The sequence below is a fragment of the Fringilla coelebs genome, assembly GCF_963513975.1.
Source record: "Fringilla coelebs genome assembly, chromosome: 1".
Lineage (NCBI taxonomy): Eukaryota > Metazoa > Chordata > Aves > Passeriformes > Fringillidae > Fringilla > Fringilla coelebs.
In genome coordinates, this window is record NC_140028.1 from 63,274,980 (window position 1) to 63,292,628 (window position 17,649).

Genomic DNA, 17,649 nt, shown 5'->3' on the forward strand with positions numbered 1-17,649 from the left:
ATTAAAAAATAAAATAAAAAAAACCCCCAGCAGCTTACCTACATACCTTTTCTTAATGCAACATTAAATTGCAGAATTCCAGATCTCTTATTGTGATCTAACAATTGGACAGTGAATAGGAGACAAGTCAGGCCAGTGCAAGCAAATTTGTTATGAGGAAGATTTGTGTTATAAATGAAGATATGCCTCCTGCCACCTTGAGTACAGTCTATGTATAAGAGGACTCTATGATTATTATGGTTGCAAAAACTGTAGCTTGAGGTCTCAAACAATAAAGGTGAGTAGTCAGGCAGTAAAAATCAGGGCCCCATAGTTGCATCATTCTGCCCTCTGCTCTAACAAATGAAAAATATAAGAAAACATCATTTTCTTGCTTTCTCCCAAGCTAAAACCAGCATAAAGACAGGATTTTATCACGCTGTAATACAGACTTCCAAAAGCAAGGACAAAATCACATCGGTCACAAGAGTTTTCACACTGACAACTCAAAGAACTCATAACCAACATTCATGTTAATTTCCTTAAGCATTAGCAGATTTCACAGCTGCAACTTTACTGAATTTTAATAGTCAAGACATGAAAATATGAAGAGATAGAATGAAACTTGTCAGGTAAAAATTAATTCTTAAACTTCTGTCTCTATAGACAAATTTCTTCCAGGCTGGACTGATTACAGTCCCTAATCTGTAAAATTCTGGATTCTGCATCAAGATTCAGAAATGACATACACGATTTTTCTGTAAAAGTAAACTCCTTGTTCTGGCCCTTCTTTCACTTTTAGATTTGCAAATCAGATTATTTTTTAACTTCCCACAACCAAGCAGAACAAAACAAAACAGGTAAAGGCCTGGAGAGCAGAAAATCACAGGAAGAAAATTTCAAAGCAGGCTGCTTACAAAGCATCCACTTAAACATGTCAACAATAATTCTGAATGAGAATGCATCCTGATGCAATGTAAGAGAATGCATTTATCTGAAACATGCCAGTGCCCACAAGCAATAGACTGAGCCATAAAAGAGACTGAGGGCAGTTTTGGATAATTCTAAATAGATATGTGTGTGCATGCATATATATACAGGTAGGTACACAACCTCTTATTTAATTTTCATAGTCAGTAAGAGTTAAACATAATACTGATCATCTCTACTGCTTGCTCAGTCACTCTGCTTTTCTCAGTAGCATTTTGAGCTTTGAAAAAAGAAGCAGCTAATTTGCTTGCCAAACAAATTTTTGGAGTGACTGTTTAAATTAAATGAGAGCCATGAGGAAAATGACCACTTTAGCAGAAGTGTGTCTTTATAGCAAAAAGCCCCATTATTAGCAAGGGCTAATAATGCCACTTTCCCAGAAGTGATCTTGTACTTGCAGCTACAGATACTCCCAAACAGATTAGTGGATCCACTTGGTGAGTTTGTTTGGAATCACAGAACGGTTCAGTCTGGAATGGACCTTAAGGATCACCTGGCTCCAAACCCACTGTCATGGGCAGGGACCCCTTCTACTAGACCAGGCTGTTCAGAGCCTCCTTCCAACCTGGCCTGAACACTTCCAGGTATGGGGCATCCACAAGTTCCCTGGGCAACCTGCTCCACGTCTCACCATCTTCACAGTAAAAAATTGATTCCTGATAATCAATCTAAACTTATCTGCTTTCAGCCTAAAGCTGTTTCCCCTTATCTAATCTCTCCATGCTCCTGTAAAATGTCCCTCTCCAGCTTTCTTGTAAACTCCCTTTAGGTACTGGAAGGCTTTTATAAGGCCCTGGAGCCATCCTTTCTCCAGGCTGAACAACCTTAGCTCTCTCAGCCTGTCGTCACAGGAGAGATGCTCCAGATCCCTGACCATCTTCGTGCCCTCCACTGGAAAAATGCAGAAGAACGTCCAGCTTTGATTGGCAATTGTAGACTATTCCAGACTGTCATCACTCTTCTACAAGCTTTTCAAAAGGACTATGAAGAAGAACTTTCTTGCCTTTCTTTTAATAGAACAAACTAACTCTTGATTTATGTCAGGAAGACAGTGCTTAAAATGAATACAAAATTGTAGCTCCCAAGCACTTCATGCAATATTTTAGACTGCTGGAGACCTGCCTCTCCCCAGTCACATGCATACTTATTCCCTTATCTGAATACTGAAGGACTTAAACCTTCCAGAAGCTGTGCCACTAATCTTCTTACTTTCAGAAAGCAAACCAACATAATGAATTCACATCCTGATACACTTTGTGCCCTCACAGTAGCTTAATTATAAATAATTATAGAATTTTTCTAACTTATTGTTGCATCATAACACAAACAAAGCTCATAGTCATTATATTGCCAATCCTGCTGTAGTTTAATAATGAGATTGTGATGGGCTGGCTACTGGATAACAAAGTCTCATGGAACTTTGTAAAGTAAGGGAACACGGGGACTGCACTTCAGTGGAGAAATGCCTCCCTTTACTTTGAGAATTAGGAGAAGAAGGTGTTATGGCTTAACACAGAGTTCAGAAATTTCAAACTACGCATCTCCTAAAAATGAATGAAATCAAGGCAAAACAAGAAATCAAAGTAAATCTGGATTTGCAACTACAGTTTGGAATTAAAATCCAGAGAGCCAAGAAGAGATTCTGAAAGACTGGAAACATGCAACTGTGGAACTATTTCCTAGTGCAAAATTAAGTTTAGACTCAGTTACTTAAGCTATCTATAGTTGTAAGTTTAAAATGTGATGAGAAGGACAGGGAAATGACATCACAAGTCAATGCTTAAGAGCTGTGGAATACATTCCTCTTCTCAGTGTAATCCTAGGGCCAAACAAAGTTTCTTATTCCAACTACAAATTGTCTCAGTCACAATTTTGTATGCAAGGCTCTTTTTCCAACGGAGTCTGGAGCTTCTTAAGCTACGTTGATAATTTCTATTGTTTCTGACGCTGAGATTCGAGTTTTTCTATGTGTGACAACTAAGGCTAAAGAAAATAAGTGTGTTTCCAAATCACTTCATGTTTAATTAAAAACTAACTATCACTTTCTCAATTTGCCTTATTTTTCTCCAGTTGTTTCAAAACTTTACTGACGCCTGGAGAAAGCACGTAGAAAGATCTGCAAGACCCAGAAACTGTTCCAGGTACATCGAGTACTGGGAATACCAAAAATTATAACAGAAGTCATCCATATAGGTTTCAATCCTAGATGAATCACATACCAAAAATCCCACCCCAGTGAATTTTAGAATCCTGCCCTTAGAACAGCTTCTATTATGTGAGAATTCATCCCTTAGCATTTGCTTTTCTATAAACATATCACCATTGAATTACTTCTTTAATGGAGCACAATTAAACTTTTTCTGTTTTTGAAGGCAAATAAATATCTTGTTTAAATTTCAAAATGTCATGGCAATGATTATTCTTTTTCCAATTTTTTGGTATATTAGTTTGTTCTTCAATTTATGCCCAGGTGCTGTTGATGCCAAATTTGTATGAATTAAGCTATTCCTCAAAATAAGTAATTAAGTAACTGCTGCCAAACAACATTCAAGGAAAAACAGGTTAATTTACCACATGAAAATGCTTTCCTTGTTCTGTAATAGAACAATGACATGAAGAAAAACATTCAAATGAGAGAGAATGAAATGAAGAAGTGAATTTAAGGCTGTGGGAGCCACAGTATGAAGGAACAAAATTTATCATGTCAATTTTGCCTTGACTTAGCTGTCAAGATGGATTTGTTAGTTATTATTAGTTGTTGTCGTATTTGCCTTCTTACTTTGGACAGGTTTGTGTGTTTCCAAGGAAAACAGCAGCTATGGCAGAGGGTGCCACTCCACATAAGGCCACTCAAGCCAGGCTGGCCAAAGGGACTGGAGAGAAAACAACCCCAGGGCTTTCCAAGCAGGCTGTTGAGAAACAGCCAGCAAACTGGTTTTGTAGAGCATACTCAGTGCTGCTTGTTTAAGAGACAAATCACAGCAGTCACTCTGACAAGTAGCACACCCAAATAACCAATTCCAGCTTTGAAGAAATCTTAGGTGTAGTGAAAATAATCAGAAGAACCACATTTGGTGGCAAAAGAAGCTTGAAACTGATTTCCTAGAATATTTGAAATATTGCAATAGTCAGAGAAATACAATATTATAGTCTGAACATTTTGGAATAAATTAATAACGATTGCCAAAAACCAGCCAAAAAGTGATAAGTGATTTTCAGTAAAATAAGATGGCTTTAAATCAATATAACCTTTAAAGCAGAAAAACCATATACAGATGGACAGCTAATTAGCATCTGATCTCCCTGAGAGAGTTTGCAATGAGAGAGAAACAAGATTAGTAGAGCCAGGCCGAGGGGAAAATGCATGGGGCAGCTCAAAATTCAGTGCTGCAATTGCTGAGGAACTATAAAAATGCTCCCCCTGAGTAGTGGGAGATTCTAGACAAGTTTTTCGGTCACATAGTAGTGAAATCAATGGGATTAATGAATTAAAACATGATTCTTTGGGCTGGCGTAACTGTGAATAAATCAAATATGGTCATTAATGGGGTGTTAGTGTCACAGAGCTACATCCCCACAAATTATATGACATTTTCCAGAAAAAGTCAAGTGAAAATACAATGCTAGACCAAAATTTAGCAACACTTTTTTCCAGTGGGTTAAACCATTAAAAAAAAAAAAAAACCCAGACATCTGACAAGGTACTAGAAAACATGTCAAAAATAATCTCAAATCTGAAAACTAAATAGGTGTACATCCCATTCATCCTTGTTCAGCATAAAGAACATGCTGAACTACAAGTGATTTTACAAAGAAGAAAATCTTAAATCTTCCTATCATATCAGAACAGGGAAGAGGAGAGAAGGAAGGGACGTGAACCAAAATTGTCCCTCTACCTCCCCTCCTATAACCCCTCCAGAAGAGGCAGCAGCAAAGAGCAGCCTGAGGGAGCACTAATGGATACCTTTGTAGCAGGGAAGGAAGCTCTGCAATAGCTGCAAGGTGCAATACTTACACATTTTGGTAAGTAAGATTCTACCTGGCAAGTCTATCCTAGCTGTGGGGCTGCAAAAGCCACATGAGAAAAGACATCAGGACTGTTTAATAGAAATTAACACAGTGGGAAAGAAAAAAGAACAAATGAAAAAAAAATCCAGCAATGCAAGCATTGCAACAATAAAAAATTACTCGGAGACAAAAAAAATTCCCAAATACCAAAGTTCACAGCCATTATTTATTCTAATTATAAACTAACCTGGACATTTTAAACACCTTACAACAGCGTGCGTTAGCATTATAACACAAGGCTTTGTATTTGGAAAAACCCATCAATGCTTATGTACTACATTGTGTGTTTGGGATATTTTAATGTATTTTATTTTTGCTCAAGAGACCATTCAGATTCAGACAGAGGGAATATCTGATTTGTTCAGAATTAAATGTTTTCCCAAGCATAAATTATACTGCAAGGCAAAGTAACACTCATGCTTTTTCAGTGTGTTTCAGTTTCTGAGGCCATCATTCATTCATTTAATATTATTGATCCAACACTAAACAAAATTGATTGGATGAATATGTGCAAACAGCTGAGAAGAAGAAAAATAAGAAAAAAATGGGGTTTTTTTGAACCCCATTTTTGAATTTGCATACCAGAACATGCAAATCATGTTAGAATAAATATACAGGTTCAGTCTTTCTCTAGAATAAATATACAGCTTTGACCTAACTCCAGAGCTGTATAAAAATACTTTTTTTCCCACTTTATGTAGTGAACTGAACCTTAGACACTAGATCAAAGGCAAAAACTATATACAGTCGGCAAGGCAAAGACTATATATTGTAGTTTTGATGTTTTCTGCAGGACAAACAAGATGAAAAAGAACAGCTAACTGTATTTAAATAAAAGTGAACACTGGGTAGAAGCCAGTTTCAAATTGATAGAAAGACAAGTTCAGCCATAGAATCAATGTCACACATTTAGGCAGAAGGTAAAAAGAAGAGAAAAGAAGGTCCTACTATATCTTGCAATGCATTTGAAATTTAGGATGTGCACTTCTTGCCATACCTCTGCATGGAAATTTTCTGGAATTTGCAATTTAAATTTTGTGGACCACATTTCTGCTCTTAACAGCAAAGTGATGTAAATGTCTTCCCTGGGCTACAACTGCAATAAAGCACCAGGACTCAGCATCCCCGTGAAAGGACCTTTGTCACCAAAGTAATTCTTTTGCCCTAGACCAGCCTAGCCTGCTGTAGTGCCACATCCATTTCTCTAAGCTGAAAGGTGAACATACAACTGCTTCCAAGTCTGCTCTACCTCGTGCACGTATGCATCCATCCACACACTGAGACACACAGCCTAATTAGCAGGTATGGCACTGATCATCTGTTCCAGCTCCCCATGCACCCTCTTCTCCAGCAGCAACTGCAAATCTTCAGGAGGTTTCATCAATAATGGCAGGGCTCCTGCTGGCAGCTTGTAACAGGGGGAGGATTTGCAGAACTAAAAGGTCTGTTCTCCCTCCAAATTCACCACAGCTTCTCTCAAAGGAGGAGAAACTTCACAGGAAATTCTGCCTGAAGGTCAGACCTACTCTGCTTTTCTCCTGCTCCTGGGCATTCCTACAGAGAAGTGAGCAAAACTTCCTTATGTGCTCAGCTAACTCCTGAAAGCAGGACCAGAATGTCCTCCGGTTTGCACCTTATATAATAAGACCTCCAGAAGTGTCTTTCCCTCATGCACTTTGTCTATTAAAAGCACAACACAAATACAGAAAATCTATAAAATCCCTCCAATCCCAGGAGAAACAAAAAATAGGAAAAAGAAGAAGAAGATGAAAAAAAGAAGATTACAATAGTGAATTACGGGCCAAAAAGACAAAGGTCCTGGTTTGTTGGTGCATCGGGTCATATTCCAGTGGGAAAAAAGCCTCTTCAAGAGGGACTGCCTGCATCACATAGATAGAAGTAGCTAATCTTCTTAGCCAAAGACTAGTTTAAATGCCCTTTTCATTACTCAAACTAATAATACATGAAAATTGTGCAGTGAAGGCAAAAGTAGCACAAACTCACTGTACTGGAGCAAACATGATGAAAAAGGCTAAAAAGAAAATAAAAGACCACATTCTTTTATCAAATGGTTATGTGTTCATGCTGGAGCTCCAGGTAACAAGCATAAGGATTTAGAAAATTCAGATATTGACAAGAAGTAATTTGATTCAGTGGCCAGTACAGAAATCTCTGTGATGACCTGCAGTACTTTCATGGTAAACCACATCATTTTAACCTGAACATAGCTGTGAAATTCCGTGTTAACAACAATTTTGATGAGTAACAGACACCTATTAAAGCCTGGTTTCTTACAGATACATGTTGTCCTAGGCTTCTACAAACACACACCTCAGCTCCAACTTCCTACCCTTCTGAGTTTCACCCTTCTTTTGTGTTTCCTCAATTTTTTCCTGCTGATTTTTTAACAATCTTCTTGACCCAATCAATCCCCTTTCCCTAAAAAGCAGCTGGACATGTAGGACAACACAGCACAGCTGGCCATAAGTTCTCTGTGCTCATATTGCAGCATCTTCTTCATCCATATGGAATCCTGTCCACAGAAGCTCATTTTCACAGAAATGTGTAGAAGCTAACAATCTTTGGGAAATCCCTTGTTAAAACTGGATTGCGATTGGCCTTTGGTCAGAAATTCCTAGGAGGAACTGACAGTGCAATCACATCAGCCTTGTTTCAGAGGGAAAGCAAAAGCTAGAAACATCACCAATTTTCTTGAACACCAGCAGCCTTTTCAGTAATTCAGAGGCGAGATTTGAATACCTATGGATCTCTGGGACAATAAAACAAATCTCAGGGTAGGCTCTTTAATGTCCAGTCGCATGAGAATCAGCAATTTTCCGTTTCCAACTCCCCTTTCTAACACAGGGACTCATCCTATATTAATATTCCCAAGAGTCAGCAGTAATGTATCATGATTAGGGTACCTATAATTTTGTTAGAAAACTTTCCAACATGAGATGCTGAATCCAAAATAAGGTTCCTCAGTTTTGAATGTCATTACAATCTAATCACTGTATTGCCTGAAGGAGTTACTTGCCTACAAGCCAGCAGTTATGACTAGATTACATAAAATATGTAGAAACAGAGGATATTCTGAGGAAGCACAAAAATTTATACTTTGTTTCTGGCAGAAGCTTATTTCCAGAGTTAAATGAATTTGTAAATGAAGCAGGCTGTAAGAGAACATCAATGGCACAATGGCAGAAAAAGATGAATCTTCAAAAACTGAGAAGGAGTTCCACAGATTTAGAGAAATGACCAGTGTGGTCAAAATCCTCATGCTGATTAAGTGTTTGTCTTAACAAAACAATTAGGAAAAGTGAGAGATGACAATGAAAAACAGGAGAAGCAGCAATCTATACAAAATAGATACTTTTGCCACTGTAAGAAATTCACATGGAGATAACAGTTGATGGATATACTGAAATAGAAGAGAAAGACTGAATAACTAACGATCCCCTCCGTTTTCATACTAACTGGATACTAGCAGGAATGCTCTGATGTAAAGAATAAAAATACATAATTTATCTTTTCCAAAATATTAAGAGATACTCTTCATGATTCTTCTTCACTCTTTAATTGCCTTGAATACATATTGAAAGAGAATAAGGATAAGATTAATATGGAAGAATTTGACATTGATGTATTCCCCTTACAGAACAGCAACTTTCCACTATAGTGCCTTTAAGGCCCGCTGTCAAAGGCACAGGATATTATTGGCACTTTTAAACTAAACCACCAAAAGTTCAAACTGATTCTACTCCACAGCCTGGAGATCAAAGATGGACAGGCAGCCTCCAACCCATATTCAGACTGTCACTCAACAAAGGACTGCTAGCACACAGAGATTACCCACGGCGAGGCTTTTAATTTGAGAGGCCAAGGAATGGGTGCCTGCATTTGTCCTGCTAAGAATATCTGTTCAAAAAGCATTTTCCAAGTTGTGTCACCTAGCATACCTCATTGAAAGTCCTTCACGATGACAGAAGAGTTTGCAGACTCAAACAAGTTGCTCCTTTCACAGATATAAAATGCTCCATTAAAAAATAATTAATTTTATTACAGTAAGAGATAATTAAATCAGCTAGCAGTTGAAGGCAGCTAATTGAGAACACAAATTCCCTTTCTGTTGCTGATCAAAACTAAATCGGAATTTGTAAAGATGGAGAAGAAAAAGTACCTGTTTTTTGATATGACATGGAAATAAGATATGTCACCTTCAGACTGAGATTTTTCTCAGCCTCTATAATCTTCCCTAATTCACACTGTAGCAGGCTGTCAGGGACCTGATTTAACCAGTTAAGTAAAAAAGACACTATCATTATCAAAAGCATACAGTAAGGAGAGTAGAGACTGAAGATGCCCTGCAAGAATCCGTTTCCTTCCCCTCCCTCACCCCTACTGCAATTGTCTGAGTAGAAAATGCAATATGAAAATTTCCAGCACATTTATACTCTTGGCCTTTTGTTTTACTGTTTGGTTTTGGCAACTTCTTATTGTAGAGAATGGAGAAAAGGCAGAAAAGAAAAATTCATCCAAGCAGAGGAAAAGCAGTCGCCCAGTAACTTGGAAATCAGGGCTAAAAGGCTTTCAGAATGGTTTTGCAGTCAGCAAGCCTCATATTGTATTTGGTCAGGAAAGTAATTTTTCTTTTAGTTTTATTGTATTATTCTTCTTTCATCCCTATTTTTCCCAAGACTACCAGTACCATCCTTCTTTTCTCTTGCATGTAAGAGTGATCACTTTGCTGAACCTTATGACACCTGCGTAAATCAAATCAAATGTCCCTGCCAGGGTTAAGAGTTTTGTTTTCATGACTGCAGGCACAAGGACAGGGACAGAGCTTTGGAGTCAGACATCCAAATGAAAATCCTCTATTCAATAATACAGTGTCAGGTTAGTTTTTGTCTCTGTGCTGTTTTCCCTCTTCCTGACCGCAACATGAAATGACTTCATCATCATCATGATTTCATAAAAAATTTATGTGAGTTTGCTGTGATTCCTTGAGGTGAAGTCTCAAGTTTTGAGGGAGGACAGCCTTGTATTTGATCAGGCTGAATATTATTGCTCCACTTCTGAGAACCACAGATTCCTATCTTGTCCTTCTATTCAAGTTATGCTTTTAATCAGAGACGCTTACGACAGTGGATCCTGAGGAGTGAAAGGAGTTGTACTCTGTTTCCCCTCTACCTTATACATGCTACATCTGCTGATTTGCAGATACACATATTGCTGTCACTCTATGACATAACACTTTCACAAACAATATTTAGATTATTGTCATTGCTGCTATACCATTTACTAAGCCTTCCCACACTTCCCAGCCATGCTGTTGTGGTTTTTTTTCATCATTCAGCCTATCAAGATATAAAAACCTGACATAAAGGGCCATTTTGCCATGTCAGGATTTACCTAGTGCCCTCAGGATACTAAGCCCAAGCAGTCAAGAACACCTTGATGAACTGATATCATAAATAATGTTTAAGACATAGTCACAGCTATAGTGGTTAAACACAGAAAAATAAATGCTCTCTAGTAGCAATACTTCATACCGTTCTATAATTGGACATATATATTGACAAATTCAGGAATTTAAAAGCGTTCTAATAATCCTTTCTCAGACTGAGCAACTTCATGCACAAATTGATTTCCAGATTGTATCAGGCAGAACTTGACTGCAAATGAAAAGGTTTTTAGCACAATGAAACCCAGCTGTTTAAAACACCCTACATCATACATAAATTCCATGTGGCAAATTAAAAAAAAAAAAAAAAAAACAGAGTTCCAGCCACATACTTCATTATAGGTCATGAACTAGGCCAATTTTAAGAGAGAGTGTTAAAGGCTAGTTTCAAGGCTTCTGTTATTTTCTCCATTATCCCCAGAGACACACTATTATTTGGTTTCCACAGAGGAAATGCTTTTTATATCAGAAAAAAATCCCAAAGCAGAAGGAAAAAATATCTGATCTGACAAGCATTGCAAACACAGTTAACAAGCTACTTTAATTATCCTCCTAAGATTTTCCCATTTGTACTCTGATCATCATCTTCTTCACAAACTTAATTATGCCTCATTTGTTCTTGCTGCACTACTCTCAATGAGTATTCCAGGTGGAAAAGAGAAGCCTGTTTGTAACTGCAACCTCAGGTAATTGTTATGGTTTTTTTTTTTTGTTTTGCTATAGAATAATTCAGAGTTTTTAAGAAAAAAACATATACAGGAGTATCTTTGGGCAATATGAATATTGAGTAGAAAGCCAGGGTATTTCCACATCAGAAAAGCAAAACTTGATGGCTATGTGATCAGCCATCCATCTGAAAATTATCACTAGTCAGATGATTGAATAAATGAAGAAAATCATGCTGTTATCATCTGCATTTTAGAGATCAGTATTAATAAATTCTGATTCCTCAGCAGAGGAAACCTTTCCACAAACCTGACCTTTGAGAAAGTCAGAAAGAAGAACAACTGGGAATAAATGTGCTTCGTGAGTCAAATACTGTGACGTGAACCTAGTCACTATTTAGAATTTATGCCCTTCCAGTACTTTTAAAGTGCATAGGAATTACTGTGTTCTGACTGAGTACAGACTGAGTAAATACCCTGAAGAACCATAATTTAAGGCCTGATGAGTTTCTTCTAACTTTTTGAAAGTCCTAGTTTTGCCCCTCTACCATGCCTGAACTTGATTTCACCTAGGTTGCTTTTTGAGACACATAATTTTTATTTAACCTACTGAGACACATGACTGCTGCCCCAAACTCACAAGCATTTTTGAATACAATGAAATGCCAAGCCTTAAAATCTAACACTATATACAAGTAACTAATCTTTACACATTAACCGGCCTTCAAAACTGAAACATCAAAATTTTACAAAATTCTAAGCTTTAAAAGCATCAAAGCTAAGTTTCTAATTTTTTTTAAAATCCAGAGACACAAGACAGCATTAGAATATATTCCATTCCATGCCTTACCTGAACCAAATTCCATCCTTTCAGAGATTCAGCGATGATAGAAGTAACTGTTGCACATACACCACCAAAAACCATCAGATGATTAGGTCCAAATTTTATTGCATCGTAGAAGGCTTTGAGTCCTTTTGCATTGTCACACTAGAAAAGAAAAAAAAGAGAGAGAGACAATATTCAGTGTCACAAATAAATTAACTAAGAAATAAACTGCTGAGTAGTTGGGCAAGGATTCCACAGGGGTTCCACAGACATAAACATAAGACCTAGACAGGAAAAATTAGAGCACTCTCTCCTGGACTCCTAATGAGCCATAGTAAAAGAACAGCAAAAACGCCTCATTGCGTTCTACAAAACCAGAATTTTGTACCAGCACTTGACAAATAACAAAAAAATCCAGTAAAAAATGGTTGATCAAAACATTTTCTACATTTAGAACTACCAGTTCCCAAAGCAAAATTTGTAATGTAACACCGGATTGTTGGCAGGTCTTCTGCAGTTGGAGGAAAGTTTGATGCTACTGATGATCTCTGTAAAAAAAGTTCTGTCTCTAAAGAAGGAGCTTGTACTTAAAGTCCAACCTCAGTATTCTGGGCAAAAATATGTAGCAGAGAGCATGTCATTTAGAAAGGTAGCACCAAATCTTCAAAAGATAAAATATTCTTTTGAAGTGCTAAGAACTAATTGTTCTGCTCTCATAGCTCACACAGCTTTGAGTGGCCGGCTGGGCAATATGACATTCTGAGGTCCTTCTAACCTGATCTGTTCTTGGCTTCCCTGATAATTAGTTTGATCATTATTTCAGGTGTAGAGGATTTTACTGTAAACTGAGACCAAGACTGAAAATTAAGAAAAAAGGCTCATGCTAGTCAGTATTGTAAAAGATATGTCAATCCTTGAATAAAGTAGTATTAATAATTCATAATAACCCTAATTCCTAAGCTTGCAATAGAGCATTAATTAATTATGTGCCTGAAGGTTGAATTTGATTCCAAACCATACTGGAAGTCAGAAGTACCAACAGAATATAATAGTAGCTGCCACTGCTCCACTAACAGCCACTCCTATCTCTTTTTGAAACACAAGTTTTCTGCCCTCTTTTGCCTCCTCTGCAAAGTTTTCCTTGATTGTACTCTTTATAAGAACTATCACACACCAGCCTCCAATATTTCATTGTGACTATTCAATAAAACAGTTCATTTACTATCAGCATCCAAGTAGTAATTGTATTGCATTCTGCAGAAAGAATAAAGATTTTGACTAAGAAGTTTGGAAGCTTATATTAATCTCCTTACTGAATTAATATGCTAAAAGAAAAATTGTTATATTTGCATTCTATCTGCAAGAATAGAATTATTGCTCCCACTTACTCAAAATGACACAGATATTTAATGAATAGACTCTCTTAAATTGCATAATATAGCCCAGTGCTTTCTTTCTTAATGCAGGAAAAAACCCCAAAACTTCTCAGTACAGCAGAGGCTCCCCTGTCAGTTTAATGTGCTGGTGACAGGCTCACATTGTGAGGGAATTAAGACTGTGATCAATGGAAGAAGCAGCATTCTCCATTCTTACTCCTTCACTCCCTACTTAAAGACCAGTTTATTCCAAGTGCAACCAGAAGGCTCAGCTACTTCTTAAATCTAAAATCAGCCAAAGACACAGAGCTTTAGGTATCTGCACTTAATTAACATTTTGCCAAGTCTTTCCCCTCATCCACCTTATCACATGAAGCTTCAGCAGAAGAGATTGCTGAACTGGTTTTCACACCAGCTTAAAACCAGTTACTATATTTATTTTTATTTTTTTATTAGGTCACACTTAAAATGCATCACTTAGTAATCACTTAGTAACAGTTTGAGGAGAATACAAGCCATATATAAAATAAAAATAATGTTAATAGCAAAATAACTGTCCGAAGTTGCAGCCTGTGAAGGGCCATGTACCTGAAAAGTTGTTAATAAATAAAGGATAAGGGCTTAGTGTATGTTATCTGAAGTAAAATACACACTAAAACCCACCCTTACATCACAAAACATCTGATGCATTTTTAACTGCTATTTGCCTACAAAATGTTTCTTACTGCAGTAAACTTCAGAAATTATGGGTTGCAGTAGGTCAGCTTGCTGAGAGGTCCAGAATTGGTGTAAGGTCTTTCTTTCTTATTTGCTTTTTCATGGTTATGAATATACTACCATGACAACAACCCCTTTTCAATCACACAGCAATTCTCTTGGGAAGGTATGCCAAAATGTTTGCTCATCTCTCTCCAAGTGAAAGGTTCACACTGCTGAAATATATCACTGATCAATCAAAAGTGCCTACAATAACACCTGGGCTTCTCTTCAGTGTGATCCAGTTAAAAGGCTACCATGTTTTCACTTTGTACTTTCCTCCTGACTAGCCTCAGCTCTCTCCCTTCTAGGCCACCATGAATAATTAGAGTAGACTCTGCCTATTCCTTGAGCAAAACTGTTCCAATAGTCTAAAGTATGTCTCAGAGGAAAAGAACAAGAACTCAGTATTGTGGCTGGCCACACTGGACAGAAATGAAAGGAAAAATGAGAAAGATGGGAGAAAGCAGACTTTCACATTTGTTTAATGTCACATTTCACAACATACACCGTGTATAACATTCTTCCCTGCAAGCAACAGAACAGTCTGTCACAAGCATTAAAAAATAAACATTCAGATAAAAATAATAGCCCTACCAAGCCAGACAGACAAGCAGGAGAAAAGGTTTCTTCCTGCCTCTAGTCTGAGGAGCATATCCTTAGCGAGCTCCTGAAGCACTGTGAACAACTGGATTTTTTCAGAAATCCCAGGTAGCCACCACTGCTGCTCATGGTCTTCAGTTCCCAAACCCTACATACGTAACCATAAAACAGGGCAGTGCTGTTGAAAGACAACAATCACTGAAATTCCCATCATATTGCCACCCAACGACTTCCTGAATTGTTGTCTCCAAGTGACTCCAACTAGGTCCAGGAAAAACCCTTTGCAGCAATCTACAAGACAACTCAAGACTGCATAAGAACCAAAATCCACATTAAAAAGCAAAAGCCAGAAAGTCCTGGCCACATGTGGATGACAAGAAGCTGTCTTACTAATTGTAGCATGACTGACAGCAATGAAGGAGGAAGAATCCCTCATAAAAAGTCACAAACTTGTATCGTGAAAAATACAATCTGAAGGAGCTAACACTGCTTTTACCACCAAGTTTTGATATTTTGCCTGAATTGTCATCGACATGTCTTCTTCACTGACCTGAACTGCAGCTGGCTCACTTCCAAGCCATGTATCAAACAGGGCAGCTGTGTTGTGCCCCTGAACTTGACTGCACACTGAAACACTAACCATGGTTGCAGTACGTTTTCCAAAACTAGAATTTCAAGTATATGTGGTTTGTCACTTATCACAATTTTCTTCTGGAGAAGGGGCTGAGAACTGCCTACCCCAAACACATTAACTGCTGTGCTTACTCCCAGCCAAAAGCCAGGACTAAGCAAAATATAAATAGCAAACATACATATTAATGAAATAATTGCATTAGGTGTATCTCTTAGCACGCTGACTTGATACAAACTACCTGGGAAATTCACAAGGAAAAATACAACCAAATCACTAAGCAAAGGTTTGTGAAGTGTCCTGCCTCCTGCGGTGACAAAGACAGCTTAATATCACAGCTGGCATCTGACAAAGCGTACATAGAACTACTTATTTTAATTAGGAAAATAGCCAGATGAACTGCTGCATAGGAGAAGAGTCAAAGGAATTTGTGGATTGAAGTGTTAACCTTCCTGAATCCTCTTCAGAGGAGCAGCTGACAAATAAAAACTATAACCCTCCACTGAGAAAAGGACGTGAATACACGGGGAGGAAGAACTGCCTGGGGCCTTAGGGGTGCACACAGGCAAGAAACATTTCTGGAGAGAACAGCACAGCAGCTGAATACACAGGAGAGACCTCCCATCTACCCAAAGGCCCTCTGCAGCTGGCAGAAAGGATGTCCCACGTGAAGGCCACACATCACTGCAGTCAGGAGAAGCAGCAGGACTGACCTGTGAGGTTGTTGGCTGCCAGGAGGGCCGTCTGGCAGACAGTGAAAGAGACACTGGGGTGTGCACTGAAATCCTCATGGCCATAAGCATAACACACTGCAAGTCCTTGGTGCACAGAATAGAAATTCGTGTGGCTCTCTTACAATAAAAAGTTTTGCCAGCTCCATAGCATTGACAGGTTTGAGTAATTACAGGGCTAGCACAAGAGCAGGTACTTGCAATTTAACTGATCTTGTTAGAGTTGCACAGCAGTGAGCATTGCAGGGACAGATACACTGGTCACATGGGTGATTATGTTTAGATTTCTAGCTGCTGGATAGCTATGCTGAACTGTCTCTCAGCAAGCTGTATTCTGGCACAATTATACTTTTTCTGAGTAAAAGTAAACATGAGGAACTATTTTGGTGTCTATTGAGCTACTGACAATTGATGTTAGAGAGCCTTTATGAAAAGAGGGACTAACAGCTGTCATCTGCATAATAAAATATCCAACTTTATCAAGTGATATCAGAGCTTTCAGCAGCAATCTGCCCTAAATGCTCATAAATATATTAAGAGACTTTGAACAAGTTATGAAGCCTTATTCCTATCCTCTACAAAATCTTGCCTAGAAACATCAACAACTGTGCTACAACATCAGCTCAAATGGAGCTAAGAGATGAGGACCACCAACAATTATTTTACTTAATTTTCACTGACTTCTTTAAAGTGATCAATAAATACAGACAGTTCAGTGAAGAACATATAGACAACTGCTCAGAGCTACAAAAAATGTCAATCAATTTGGCAAACTCTGCCTGCTTTATACAAGCAGGGCATGCTTCCCGTGAGGTTTGTCTCTGTTTTCAAGCATCTGCAATTTTGGTACTTTAAAAGCCAGCAATTATATTTTTGCATTTAATTGCTGTAGCTGGATTTTCTTTCCATGAGTTTGCACGACTGCTCTTGGAACCTCCACTTTGACAACCACAGCATCTGGTGACAACATAATTATCCATTGAAAGAAAAAGCACTACTTTTCAATTGTTCTAGAATGCTTCACACTGAGCAAAGTAGGTGTGAAATGTCTTACCAGAGGATATCATGAATGCTAAAAGTTCACAAATACATGAAATTAAATTGGACTAGTTCATAGATCAAGAAATCAATTCAAAGCTTCTTAATGGAGAGATGGCAATTTTCTCATGAAACACTCAAATCACAGATTTTTGGTGGCCAGGATACCATTCTAGGGAAGCAAGACCAAAATCTCGCCCTTTCCTGCTCATGAACCGACAATGCCAAGTACTTGCATCAAGTCTGGTCTGAACTGCTATAGCCATTCCCATGTTCTGCATTTGAAAAACAAAAGCAACTCCTTCCAGCAAGTACACTAAACTTCTGTCTTAGAACTGAAGTTAACTCATCCCAAACAGTGGGCTTTCCTGTATGTGATTTCTCTATCATAGTTTAATTTAACTAAAATAATGCAATCATATTTAGCAATCTTATTTGGTTTTGTTTTAGAAGGACTGGCAACAGCAGAGGAGGACTTAATCTATTAAATGAAATACTTCTCAGTAAATTAACTCTCATACC

General features: G+C 37.9%; 1 protein-coding gene across 1 annotated transcript in view; it reads right to left on the reverse strand.

Moving 5' to 3' along the window:
- GABBR2 (gamma-aminobutyric acid type B receptor subunit 2) overlaps window positions 1–17,649 on the reverse strand; it is a gene marked incomplete at both ends in the record, with an annotated part of 450,697 nt that overhangs the window by 337,149 nt on the left and 95,899 nt on the right. Inside the window, one exon of the mRNA XM_084216671.1 lies at window positions 12,017–12,154. Within this exon, the coding sequence (XP_084072797.1) occupies window positions 12,017–12,154 (138 nt within the window). The remainder of the gene's footprint in view (window positions 1–12,016; window positions 12,155–17,649) is intronic.